The sequence below is a fragment of the Neolamprologus brichardi genome, chromosome 15 (genome assembly GCF_056152115.1).
Source record: "Neolamprologus brichardi isolate AB-2024 chromosome 15, ASM5615211v1, whole genome shotgun sequence".
NCBI classification, from domain to species: domain Eukaryota; kingdom Metazoa; phylum Chordata; class Actinopteri; order Cichliformes; family Cichlidae; genus Neolamprologus; species Neolamprologus brichardi.
Genome location: NC_142118.1, coordinates 19,639,980 through 19,653,966, shown reverse-complemented (window position 1 = coordinate 19,653,966; position 13,987 = coordinate 19,639,980). Strand labels below are relative to the sequence as shown.

The following is a 13,987-nucleotide window of genomic DNA, read 5'->3' as shown; positions in this document are numbered from 1 at the left end:
ACATGCGAATACACACATATGGGGATACGATAGAAAAAAAGGTAAGAGATATAAGGAGGAACAGGTAATAAAACAATATTATCGCTGGAGCCTGCCAGTGTCAGGACCATGACATAGAGGGTAATGGAAGACCATTTATCACAGCACAGTACTGGTTTGTTGGCACCAATATTTGGTGAGGTTGAGAATTTACTTCACTTATGTGCTTATATGGTTTTGTTAGACTTTAGATCCTTGTTGATGTTTCATTTTACTCTGTTGTCCCTACACTGCATTATAATGAGAAAATAATAAAGACTAGATGTTTCTCCTGTCAAATAGCAACATTAACGTAAGACAGAGAAATGTAATAATGTAGTCTGTGATGAAAGAATGTCTGTCTACAGTCATGTAAAAAACATCCATATATCTTGCGTTCTGAAATTACAGCTATTATTTACGGAAATGCCATTTCTATAGCACCGCGGTGCAAGACCAGCTATCTAAATGCGCTTTAATGTTGTTCTACAGTGGGGAGGAAAGACTGTCTTTTGACAGAATGAGATCAGACCCAGGCTTGAGGAGGGGTGGTTAACTGCCACAATCGATGGGGATGGTTAATTGAAAAGAGACGACAACCGACAAACAGGACAAAACACAAACTGTGAGAGAGCAGGCAAAAATGATCACCCATCGTTCTACTGCATGACTTTCCCTCGGACCAAATTCTGAGTGTTTTATTGAAACAGATATCTCCCACAGCCGTCCTTTTTCACTTCCGATGTGTTTCCACTAGTTGGAAAAACTCCATGAGGTTCGGGGAAATGAGCCGTCTGAACAGAGCGTGGAGCAGGCAGTAAACATGACCAAGACTCACTAATGGTGAACGGACCAGGTTACCAGCTGCTATAGTCCAACACGTTCTGACATTAACAGAACGTTGCCATGGAGCTAGAACGTTGCCAGGGAGCTGGAAAATTACAAATTTGTGTCCTCACAAACAAAACTGGCTCAAATGTGTGATAATGTGACCTCATCTTTTCCAACTGTTCTCCGTCTGCACCAGCTGGGAATCCCTGAGCTGTGCTGATGTATCACAGAGAGGCCTGTACAAGTATATCTCACAAAACTAAAATACTGTAAAAATCTTCATTTTTTTCCACTTTTTAATTTAAATAGGTAAACTTTTATATATTCTATACAGATTTATACATTTAAAATGAATTATGGCTTATTATTATGGCTTATAGGTCATGAAAATCTTAAAATATCTTAAATTATTTCATTATTTCATTTGAAGTTTGAGTAAATAAAAATTTAAACAGTATAAATACTGCATGATTTTATGCTTCATCTGCTCACAGAGATGCTGATTTCTTTTTCCAGTTGGACTTGCTCACAGTGCTGTCTGTGCTCCATTCGTCAGCCAGCTCACTTTTCAGAAATTGGACAGTTTTGTATTTTGAATCCTTTTTTGATTAAAATGAGAAAATGTTTCGATAAAACTTATGATGGACTTGTGAGTTTTTTTCATGAGCTTTAAGCCAAAACCCAATCAAAATTTATAAATATTTAATAAATGCAGAATACATGAAAGTATAAATCCTGAAACAACTAACTTTTTCCTGGACATTCATATTATTGTAGATGCACTAGTACAGATGGACCCTGTCGCACACTTTTGCCTGCAGACTGGGGTCAGGTTACAAAAATTGGGGGATGCCAAAACAACACTGTGGTCTCGGGTCTCTCCTCGTGCACGTGCTGGCCTCCACCACTTGTTAATTTTACTGAATCTGTGGGAGCTCCGCGATGCCACCACCAAACAACTGAGTTTTTTTTACACACTGGCCAGCATCTGGCCAATCCAACACCTTTCATTGTTTATACCGTTACAAAAAAAAAATTAAAAAAAATCATCGGGCCACTGAGCAAATGCCCGGTATGCCTGATGGCCAGTCCAGCTATGGTCGTGCCATCAGTTAACCCGGCTGCGGCTGCAGAGGAGGCGTGGTGCAGTGGGTTCAGGGGCCAATGCCTGGGAGGCTGGGAGGGTAGCTGGGACTGATTGGCTCATTAGGCTCTCCTGTTATCAGGAGGTCGCTGGGACCGGAGGAGAGAGTTGCACCGGGAGTTGGTAATCTCACTAGAGACACTGACCCTGTGACATTTTACACGTGTTGGGTCCTTTTGCCAAATTAAAGCTCACAATGAATTTACATTTCAGAGAAATCCAGTTTAAAATATATATTTTTTGAAAAATAATTGTGTTACATAATAGAGGATAAAAAATTAGCCACAATAAATGTGGCAGCCCTAATTTTCCCTTTAAGTATCTTCTTTCACTCAAGACTTTCTTCTGAAATACATGAATCTGTTTAGCCCCTGCTGCATTTTTTCCATTTGGATTCTTCTGAAATAACCACCAGGAATCCATATTCATAGGTGTGTGAAGTCTCCTTTATGTAGACACAAATCAGCTGCCACAGGGTGTGTTTGAGGGTTTCATAAATGACTTCCACTTAAAGCTTTATATAGTCTGGAATAGCACTTAATGTGGCAGTGTGAAAACAGAGCGAGACAGGGGGGAGGATCTCATGGCTGAATTGAAGTCCTGCCAATAGTCTCATATTCAACCTACAAGTATAAACACAAATATATTCATATTTGTGTTTATACTTGTCAGTTCTACTTAAACATTCTTCTGTTCTTTCTATAGTTTCAGCTCAAACTGAAAAACCAGTGCAGACTCTGACTAAAAACTCTCCAATCAAGGCAAAATATACTTAAAATTCATGGGTGGGTTAATCTGTTTTTATGTATGCACCCACACACAAACACAGAGCAACCAAACACACACACACACACACACACTTTACCTAACATGGCTTTGCCCTCATCCTCCAGTTCAAAGCGGAGCGTTTGAAGCTCTTGTTCTGACTGCTGTTTGAGTGTCTCGATGCTCTGGCGGTGAGCCTCTCTGAGAGACTGCAGCTCTGCATGGTGATGGTGGCGGAGACGCTCCTCCAGCTCCTGATGGAGAGATGAGACAGGTGGGTAAAAAAAGGAAACAGAGGAGGGTGAAGGAGAAACAAAAAGAGGTCAGAAAAACAATTAGAAAGAGGGAAATGGAGTGGAGTGGGAGGACCAGAGGGAGACCAACGACAGGAAAAATGCAAGAAAATGAACAGAATAGGAGGAAATGATGGAGTGGGAGGGAAAAGTAAGAGGCAAGAGGGATAAAAACAATGAATTGGAACAGTGAGCAAGAAAGAAAGAAAAAGGAAACAATTTTATTTAAAATCCTCTATGAGCAGAAGGAGAAACTGACCACTGAAGCATCAAGAAACACACTATTTATGCTGCACATTGCACAAATCGGGGTCACCTTCTATGTCTGAATGCATCATAGTGCACACGCTATTTTCTTACATTTGTTCCATTTGAAATGTCAGAAAAAATTATAAGTCACTCTGCTCTGGAGATGTGATATTAAAGAACGCGCAGACAGTTTTCTCCGTCATAGTCTCATAAACACTTTTCCTAGAAGGTTTGCCGTTCCTGTCCAGAAGTGCTTCATATTCATATTGCTGCATATGTCCATCTGCTTTGGATGCTGGAAGATCATTCTGGTTGCCATTAGTTTGCAAGAAAAAAACCCATCCTGTGTGCAAACACTTGCCAACTAGCTACTGAACTTGGAAAAGTGCGGCACACCAGAACTAAAGTGTTCACCGTCACTGAACGTTGTTCTTTATTGGTGCAACCAGCATGATTCAAAACACCCAACTTTCACTTTGAAGGCAGACAGTCTTTGTTTTCTGTTTGTGTCACACTGCTTAGGTATTACATCACTATTTTAATGGCAGATACACAAAGCTAAGGTGTGCGTAGGGATATTAGGCATAAAAATGGATTGGCGCATCCCTACTCTTCATCCTTCTGCATGCAAACATGGAAAACTGGAGATGGGATAGAGGTGGGTTTCTAAGAAGCTTGCAGATATATCCTGACCGATCTGACAAATGGATGTTAAGAGGCAATTTCCCAGGATTGGAGCTCACATCATGTCCTGCTAGAATTATTAATTTATGGTAACCCTTCAAAAACTTGTTTATATTGACACAGAGAGAAAAACTGAGTGATGTGCCATCAGATTCTTTTGATAATTTTGCTGTTGTTGTGCTATGAAGAAGGAACAGGCACAAAGACATTAATTAGTATTAGGCTAAAGGCACCAGTCAGGCAATCTTTGTGTACACTTCCAATTTTCAGCTTTTCTGGAAAGTTTTTGCCACATTCGGCATCTGAAAGCAAGAGTCTCGACTATTTAATTAATAAAACAATAAATATGTTCATTTTGTTTCGTTCAGCTCTTTGATTTCCACTTTAGTTTCCAAACAAGAACTTAAACAGTTTAAGCAGAAAAACATATTTGACTATTAGCAAAAACAACTGACAAGCTTACACAGCATTAGCATCATGCATTAGCACTGTTTACTGGAGGGTTGCCACAAAGCAAACACACACACACACACACACATCGTAACATCAGTGAAGACCCACTAATGTTACGCTGCTGGCAGCTGAGTGTTTACTCTGGCAGAAAAGGCTGTTTTTGATGTGTGAGTATCCACACTTTGTGCCTTTCTAGCAGCGGTTTATAGGAAACATGCTTTTACTTCTTTGAGAAATAGTCAGCGCTGCTGTTGCTGTCAGGATTTGACGTCTCTGTGTCAAACGGCCATTAAAGTGTTTCTGCAATCTATCAGGAGCCTCATTTCTGTTTCCAGAAAGCAGTCCTCTAAAGTTATCACTGAGATTACACACACAGGGTACTACTTAAGCGCTATTTTTCAACATGCAGGTATAAGTTGGTACAATATGACTTCTTTAGAGATTAACAGTAGTCATTGTCAAGGCTTTTCTAAGCTTACAAAGGTGTTTATAATGATAATACCTCTAATTTACAGAAAGTAGCCTCCACCTAAACTACTTCTTTTGGCTTTAACTGCAGGGATCACCATAGTGGACTGTCTGTCTCCATCTCACCCTATTCCTAGCATCCTGCTCTGTCACACCAACCCTCTGCATGTTCTCCTTCATGACATCCACAAACCTCCTCTGAGGTCTTCCTCTTTTCCTCCTGCCTGGCAGCTTCATCTTCAACATCCTTTGTCCAGTATATCCAATATCCCTCCTCTGCACATGTCCAAACTATCTTAGAGTCACCTCTAACTTTGTCTCCAAAACACTCAACCTGAGCTGTCCCTCTGATGCACTGATTTCTAATCTTGGTTGAAATCCTAACCATTTCAACTCTGCCTTCTATTTCCCTCCTGTACTATCCTTTTGTCATAAATCACCTCTGACACTCGTCTCCACCCACTCCATCCTGCCTGGACTCTCTTCTTCACCTCTCTTGTGCACTGTCTGTTGCTTTTGATAATTGAATCCAGGGATTTAAACTCATTCACCTTCTACTCCATCCACTTTCAAACTGTCTCCCTCTTCATTCAGTATTTTGTCTTACTTTTACTGATTTTCATTCCTTTTCTTTCCAGAAAAGCTCTCCTCTTCCACTGCTCCCTACATTCACTACCTATCACAGTGTCACGTACAACCATCACAGACCACATAGCCCTTAAGTGAAGTATAAAAAAGATGGACCACGTTGCTCGCTCAACTGTCCATCATCTAATCTGAGAAACTCCAGTGCGTCTCTCTAAAACCCAACTCTTGAACTTAGTAAAACCTTTAAACGCTTAACTGTCTGATTAGATTTTTGGTTGCCAGATGCATTTGGTAACACTTTATGTTCACGTCCTTATTGCAAGCATCGTTAATAGGTATGTACACATCCATACATGTGTTAAATGTTCTTTCCAACTCTGGACAAACCACCTAATCATCTTTGTCTAAAGTGGTATCAAGATAACTAACCCAGCATGACAATAAATAAGGAAAATGTTGATACTTTTTCTATCAGCAGTTGTGAAATATTGGATGATGTTCAGATCTCATTTGCATTGTTGCACAAAGCGTTAAAGCACACCACGGTTCACACTGAGTTTAGCTCGCTTTTCTTTGTCAGTGAAATGTTCAGGTGCCATTTTGTAAATTTTAAACCACAATCCATCAGCGAGAATGATCTAAAATGATATTCAAATGAGGCTGACAGAAACATCTGAATTTTGATTCAGCAGTGTGTAATGCCTTTGGGAAATGATACATGGATTGAAGAGATGCTTGAATATTGAAATGAGGCTCGCTCTGAGTTGGCGGACAGCAGCCCTGGTTATTCAGTGTTCGACGGGGCTCCCATGCTGTTTTTATGGTAACCCTTCAAAAGCACCAAAAGCAGCGCAGTGCATTAATGACTTCTGAAAGAAAAAAAGAAAAGAAATAACTGCTATTTATAGTGGATTCAGTCATTTATCTGCTATAACAGGGCTCTCTGTTTTCTCACGATGAAAAGCTGCTTCATATTTTACATAATTTTCCTATTTGCACTTTAGAGCAGAAGAATCACATTAAGTCCTAAAAAGATAACATAACAATCCTCAGCAACTTAATAAAAGGCAACATTATTCTGATTAATCTCAAACACAGTCTGTATATCAATGATGGATGTTTTGGTTGCCACCACAGTTTCTTTTTTCTACCAAATCTACCAAACAGAAACCAACCACACAAACAAGGGACATAAAAGTCTGTATCCAGACCAATGAACTATAAAACAAATTGACTCGCTAAACAGCTGATGTCAAACTATCCACCGAAGCCAAAACTATTTTTGTACTAACTTGAAAACATGTTTGCTTCTGCTGTAAATTGGGGCATTTTAACATGTGAGTCTATGAGTACTCATTCACTTTCTGAGCCTGCCTCAAGTGGCCACTGAAGGAACTGCAGTTTCCAGCACTTTTAACCCCTCAGTCATGATTTTCACATGTGATAAATTGAGAACGATGCAACATAACTTTTTCAAATTGATACCATTGGTGCATCTACTAAAACTCTTCGACATGTTTGAATCTCAGCTACCTCAACCTCAAGGATCAAGGTCCAGGATAAACTTTTCTGAAAATAATCTATGGTATAAATTTGAGTCTTTTTTTCTCAATTGTTTTTCAATTATTTTTTTTTTTACCATACTACAAGGATTTTTATTTTGTTGTCTGGTTGTGTTTCGTCGACCTTTATGTAGCTAACCTGACGCCATGAGTGAAGTAAGCGGTTGGTATAATCTTGGCACAGATAAAAGAATAGACATGCAAAGTGATCTTCAAGATTTTGTAAGCTGAAATCTTCCAACACAAAAGTGATGCACACTTTATGCTGCCAAAAAGTGTGCATGACTTTATGGCAACATAAAGTGGTGCAAATAAGCATTTTGACTTAACTGTAATCAGAAGCCACACCTAGAAGTTAATTAAAATATTTAAATTGTAAAAATACTCTATTTTTAATTCAACTTTTTGTGTTTTAGTTCAGATTAACAAAACAAAAATCTGAAAAATGTAGCCTATATATGCTCAGTGCCCAGCCCAAGAAGGAAAAGCAGCAAAGACCTCTTTCACTCAAATATAAAAGAGAAGCTAGGCCGGAGGAGGGTAACAAAGGGGCTTGCAGATAAATCATGGCAGCCTACTTTACTATCGTGTCCAACATGAGACACTACACTACACTCAATTTTATACTTCCAAATAATCTATTTAGGGCCTCATTCATTCCCTGTCTTCCTTTTTAAGATTAGGTGTTGGTCCACTGGCCCTTACTTGAGACTTGAGCAAATCTTAAGGACTTGATTTAATCCATCTAATCCTTGCCTAAGTATTCTGTTTCTCTTGAACACATCACAAAACACAAGCTCTACAGTTTGACTTTGAAGTAGCACCACTGCAGTTTTTTAAGATCTGGGAGAACCTTTAATTATCATAGATATTCTTAATGTCCTTCACTGAGTTCATATGTGCAACGAATCCTGTAACAGTTTTAAAAGCCACTAATCTATCTTATTCATCAGTATTGATCATTGTTGCTTTTGTGCCCCGAGTCAGTTAAAAGCATACCTTTTATTCCTTTAATTAAAAGGAGAGCATTAGTTTCTCCTAACTGCAGTGAATCCTTTAATTACAAACTGACTGAACTGTTGTTACATTCACCTCCTCCCCTGTCTTGTCTCTCTGTGCTGTTTGTGTGTGAAGGCCTGCTTCTTCAATCTTCTTTCCATTACCAAGCGGTCAATATTTGTTACTTTTCTGGTGGCTGAATCCATTTAACAAGTAAAAGTGGTGATACCGAAGAACAAGAGCTTCGGGTAAACATACAAAGACATGAACTGAGAACATTGACCCTCGGGTTTTGTGGCAAACTGATCCAGCTGCTTTTAGTGCAATTCTGAATCCTGACCCCGAAGACCACTGAGAGTCCCCAGGTGGAGAAAGTGAGGCATCTGAAAGGGATGTGGCTTAAAAGCCTGTCTAATGCGTCTAAGATCTTAGACTGTTGAGTAGAATCTTAATGCCTAAACTAACCTGCAGCCAACACAAGGGTTTTAAAACAGGTAACATGTTCGGACCCTGGAGCTGCTGTAATATGATAATGCTCACCTTATTCAAAGCTTTTTAGACCAGAGAACACCACCTGACTAGTAAAAAAGGCCCCTTTCGGTGTTTGACTGTGGGAAATGACTGCACTCTACCGTTATTCCAGAGATGATTGAGGGGATTTGGTGATTTATTTTTAATGCAGAACTTGAAGGTCAGATCAGATCAGGCGAAAAGTAGCACAGGTGATGTCTGAACATGTGCACACTAACTTTCAGCATTTCTCATAGATAATTATTTCACTACATAAAGAATTATGGCAGAAAAAAGCAACTCTCGTGGCTGGAAAAAGAAATCTGATTGAATTGAAGCCAGAGAAAACGAACCCACTTGATGCGCTTGATGTATGAGAAGAGTTTATTGCCTTAAAAGTCCGTTTCTATGATTCTTCAACACAGCATTATGTATATTCTGTAATTGATCATGACATTTAAAGTAAAACAGTCAAGAAAGCAGGAACTGTCTGAGTGCATGATGACCTTGTGATTAACAAAATGGTACCAGCGACATTTTTGTTGCTGACTGGGCTGCTGCTGTACAGGAAGGGAGGTGATCTATTAGTCAGATGGTCAGTGGTGTAATCCCTGGCTCATACACTCCATCTCTTGAAGTGTCCTTGGGAAAGACACAGAACTCCAAATTGCCCCTGGTGAATTCATTGGAGTGGGAATGTGTGTGTGATAAGAAAAAAAAAAGTTAACGGGAGAATAAAGTGCTGTGTGGATGGGAGATGTCCAGAAGTACTTCTATTCTCTCAGAAAGAGTAGAAAAGCACTACACTACCACGAATCAGAAACATTCTACCGAGGCAACTCTGAATAAAAAATATGGGAGCACTCAGAACTAAAGATAGTGCTAAAGGTGTGTCAGTACTGAGTGGTATTTGCTGTTGTGCTTGGAATTATTGTCCTATGGTGTGACTCAATGTAGACCAAGCTTTAGCTGTCAGACAGTTGGCCTCACATTTGGCTCTACAATACTTTGGTGTAAAGAGGAGCTGGTTGGCTCAGCGACTACAAGGTACCCAGGACCCATGGCTGCAAAACAAGCCCCGATCATCACTCCTCCACCACTGTCCTTGACAGCTGGTGTGAAGCATTTGTTTGTCTCCACCTTGGTCTTGTCTATCCAAAGAGCTTTGGTTCAGATGTCTTGTGGTTTATTCAGATACAAACCTAATCCATACTGTCCAAGGCTTTCTGCCGGCAACCCTTTAAAACAAGTCATAGTTGATCAGACTTTTTCTAATGATATGCTTATTATGAACTTTAGTATTTAACACACCAACGTAAGTCTGAGTCTGAGATGTAGCTTTAGGTCTGTGAAGGTTCTCAGTCATCCAGGTCATCGTAGTCAAAGGAGCTTGCAAAGAAAAGCGTCTGGACTTCTTTAAGTTGGTTGAAGACGTTTCACCTCTCATCCGAGAAGCTTCTTCAGTTCTAAGGTCAAATGGTGGGGTGTCCCAGATTTAAACCTAGTGGGAGTATCCCCCCACAGAGGGACAAAAGGACCCCCTGATGATCCTCCTGAGCCAAGGTGTGAAACTGGGTGTGGGTCCCAATCAGCCAGGGTTTTGGGTGAGCTCATTGTGAAACCTGGCCCCACCTTATCATGCGAATTCCTGAGGTCAGATGGCCCAGGGTGTGAGTGGGCGTTAAGGCATCTGGGGAGGGAACTCAAAACTGGATTATAGATGGCAGACAGTTGGTGTCGTAAACCACCGCCTCTGTTCAAAGATGGTCGCTCACAGTGGACATAGATGATTTTTTGCTATTTCTCTATGTACTACACGATCCAAACTTGGGCTGAAAGTGCTGGAAAGATTGTGACTGTCACAACCTCTGCTTTTACAGAGATGGTCACATTTGCTGATTATCAATCAATCAAGTGCATTTGATTAGAGACACATGACTAGTCGTTTAACATGTAACCCTCTAAATTCCTATTGAAGCATTTAGTGTTACTTTTCACAGGACTTCATATCTTGTGTGAAAACGTTTTTACATGACTGCAGCAACAGGAAGGATTTATGTCAGTAAAAGGAATAACATCAATCCATCTGACAGTGATATTTCAGCCTGGATGGTGGGTGCCTGCAATTTTTTAAATATTTATTTGAATTAATATCTACACATCCTTTTAAAAACCACCACTGTTGAAGGTGAAATCATTCTTTCCCTTAGCGTGCAGACAAAAGAAGGCAAGTAAGTATCGGAGAAATAACTAAGACAAAAGATAGGAAATTCCATATACTGTCAATTGCCTCACGCTCATTCACTGCTTCTATTTGCAGCTTTTAGTTGCAGAGAGTCTGGGAGCAAACTTTGGTTATTTGAATGTGTGTGTATGTGCGTATATAGCAAGGATTTGGAACAAATGTATTACTCCCTGGATATAACTTCCTGTGAAGTGTGAAGAGATAACACCAGACAATATGAATGTACCTCTCATCACCCCCCACCCCCCCACCCCCGGCCCGCACACACACACACACACACACCTACACACACACAGACAAATCACAAATCATCCTTCAAATGCCTCCACACGGGATAATTGAGTTTTCTCTCCCTGCGCTCCGACAGAAACATAAACACCCCGTCACCATAAAAGCCCTCCATAAAGCTTTTAACACTTGGTTTCCCAGCTTATTAACTAAGTCTGTGACAGAGGAAGAAGTACTCTGAGCAACAAAAAAAGTGGTCAATTTTGTGGGTATAGTGAGCAAATATGTACCAGAGCTGTGTGCGTTTACATCAGAGGAGAAACAAGTGGAGGAGGAGATGAAGATAACAGAGAGGAGCGTGTTTGTTACAGCAGTCAGTTCGGTTTACGGGGAAATAATGAAGACTGTCGATTTCATAAGAGCTGTGTGACTCACTGTTTTCTATCGTTTACACACACACACACACGCACACACACACACGCATCATAAGGACGCTGCTTCCTGACCTCCATTCTACTTAAAGTATTAATACAATTACAGCGTCCAAGACGGAGACGGGATTTGGAATTGTGATGTAAAACTGATCCAAATCGACCTTGACTGTGAAATGGACGGATTAGTGCTGAAGAACATTTTCTTGGCACCTTGAGGAGAGGGTATGTGGTGTTTATACTTGCATGTTTTTGACATTATAAAGAGGAAACACAGAGCTGTCAGTAGAGCTACTTGATGCAGAGGCTGTCTGCTGTCAGTCAGGGCGAGTAATGATGGGGATGAGTCACTGCCACTCTACTCTTGACTCTGACAAGGCTCCACTGCATTCAAAAGTCAAGTAAGACGTCTCCTGAAGAGCATCTCTAACTGGCTGAGAGGATAACAGGAGTCTGTAAGCTCACAGTTCATGTAGTCGTTTAAACTATTTACATTGAATAACAGCATGAAACTTTTCAGGAATGCAACATTTTACATATAAAAACTAAAAGTTCTTATTATGCTGAAATGCAGGACTACGTTATTGCAATGAAACTCAGTTTGTTTCAGCATAAATAAGAGAATATTTTAGAAAGACAGCTAAAAATAAATCTAAGTTACAGAGTAGAGGTTAAAATGAAACCTTAGTGTGCCATCTTCTTAAACTGCACTTGTTGCAAATTTTAAAATACTTAGGTGTCCATCACGCCTGTCGGCCTGGAGGGGGGGGTAAAAACCACAGCGTGCTTTTGTTCCGTCTTCCTCCCCTCACCCACAACCGGTCGAGGCAGATGGCCGCCCCTCCCTGAGGCTGGTTCTGATGGAGATTTCTTCCTGTTAAAAGGGAGTTTTTCCTTTCCACTGTCGCCAAGTGTTTGCTCACATTTTGCAAATTTTTGTGTTCTTCTCTGTGTTATTGTAAGGTACTTACAAACCTTCGCTAGTCTGTGTCAGTGACTGCCATCAGTCTGGGTCTGACCATAACTGTTTAGAGCTATCCTACCAGGTGACGTGTGCAAAGTGATCACCCAGAGATTGATGGTGTTGCATCCTCGGTCTCTTGTCTATGTCACCATTCTTTTTTGCTTTTTGCAATACCCTGTCTGGCATAGTGAAATCTACATAAACCTAGATAGTTTTGTAGCTATAATTGAGAGGTGTCACACAGAGGCAATCATAAAACAACTCTTTTATAAAGTGGCGAGCTGAAGGGATGCACTCACTGAACATGTGTGTGTAACAGTCCTATTAAAATGTGGCTGTGGAGAATGGGCAGATTGTTATTTGCTGTTTTGTTGAGAATTACTCATCCAAAGAACATGACTGAGTCACTAAAGTCATCTGCCACAGGAAAACAAAGACAGATAAATGAAAACATGTTTAAACCATCAGAATGATCTTAAAAACGTAGAACATCTTGACCAGCTCTCACTTTTTAGTACCCTTGTGTTAGTCTGTTTGAGTTAGGGTTAAAGTTAGAATTAAGTTTAAATTTAGGCTTAGATTTAGGGAAAGGTTTAGCACTTAGAGATAATAAACCAGATAATAAACCAACTAATTCAGAACTGAAGAAGGCCCAGTGGTCTTAGAAAACACACTTTTTGAACTAAATAGAAATAATAATGCACTGTATTCGGTGATTGGGGAACATTGAGTGCAGAGGACAGTGTTCACTGATGACTGCTGATTGATGCTCCATGCAGAGCAGAGAGACGTAGGGGTCCCGAGGGTCGCTGAGATGTATTATTATAATTACTGTTTTATTTCTCCGTATGTCACCCACATCCTTTGTTTTAATTAGCGAGAGCAGTACAGGCTTCCCAACAACATTTTGTATTAGGTTCTGTATTTGTCTGCAGGCCTATTGATCTATTTGAGCTGGAAAGACTCTCTGTCAGGAGCAAAATCAATTTCAAATTCAGCTTTCAAACAGCAAACACAACAGCAACGATTAAAAAGTTATTTGCTCTGCAGTGTGTTATCATTGGTCTCTTTGTCTTCACAGGGTTGTGCAAAGGGATTGTAATGTGGCAGGTCTAGCAGCTTGTCCGTCCAAAAGGATTGAAATAGAACATAAACTATTATTTTCATGTAATTTGCAATGAACAAAATGTGTCTATTGGGCTGATCAGTCTACTGCTCATTGTACTGATTTGGCCCGAGTCTGTGTTGCAGTATAAATCTTGCCAATCAGACTGCTTCATGACATATTTTTAGTTTTATTTCCTTTCCATCGATAAAACTTACAGGCATAGAAAAAGAATGTTTTCAGAGGACTCTATGTACTTGTTGAAAACTTAAGTACACCCTTACTGCTTTTATAAAAAATAAAGATGGCAAGTAGTAGCCAGTAGCTGCTAATCAGAGGCACTTGATAAATTGATTATCAGCAAGTGTGAAAATCTCTAAAAGCAGAAAATGTTGCTCCTTGCTGTACTGGAGCTTCAGGTGCTATGTAAACACAATGCCACAATTGTTC

At 40.1% G+C, this 13,987-nt stretch overlaps 1 protein-coding gene across 5 annotated transcripts in view; it reads right to left on the bottom strand.

The window, feature by feature from the left end:
- Positions 1–13,987, bottom strand: part of fam184ab (family with sequence similarity 184 member Ab) — a 206,014-nt gene that overhangs the window by 42,365 nt on the left and 149,662 nt on the right. For all 5 annotated transcript variants that reach the window (XM_006805644.3, XM_006805647.3, XM_006805646.3 and 2 more), the window contains one exon: positions 2,859–3,012. In XM_006805644.3, the coding sequence (XP_006805707.2) occupies positions 2,859–3,012 (154 nt within the window). The remainder of the gene's footprint in view (positions 1–2,858; positions 3,013–13,987) is intronic.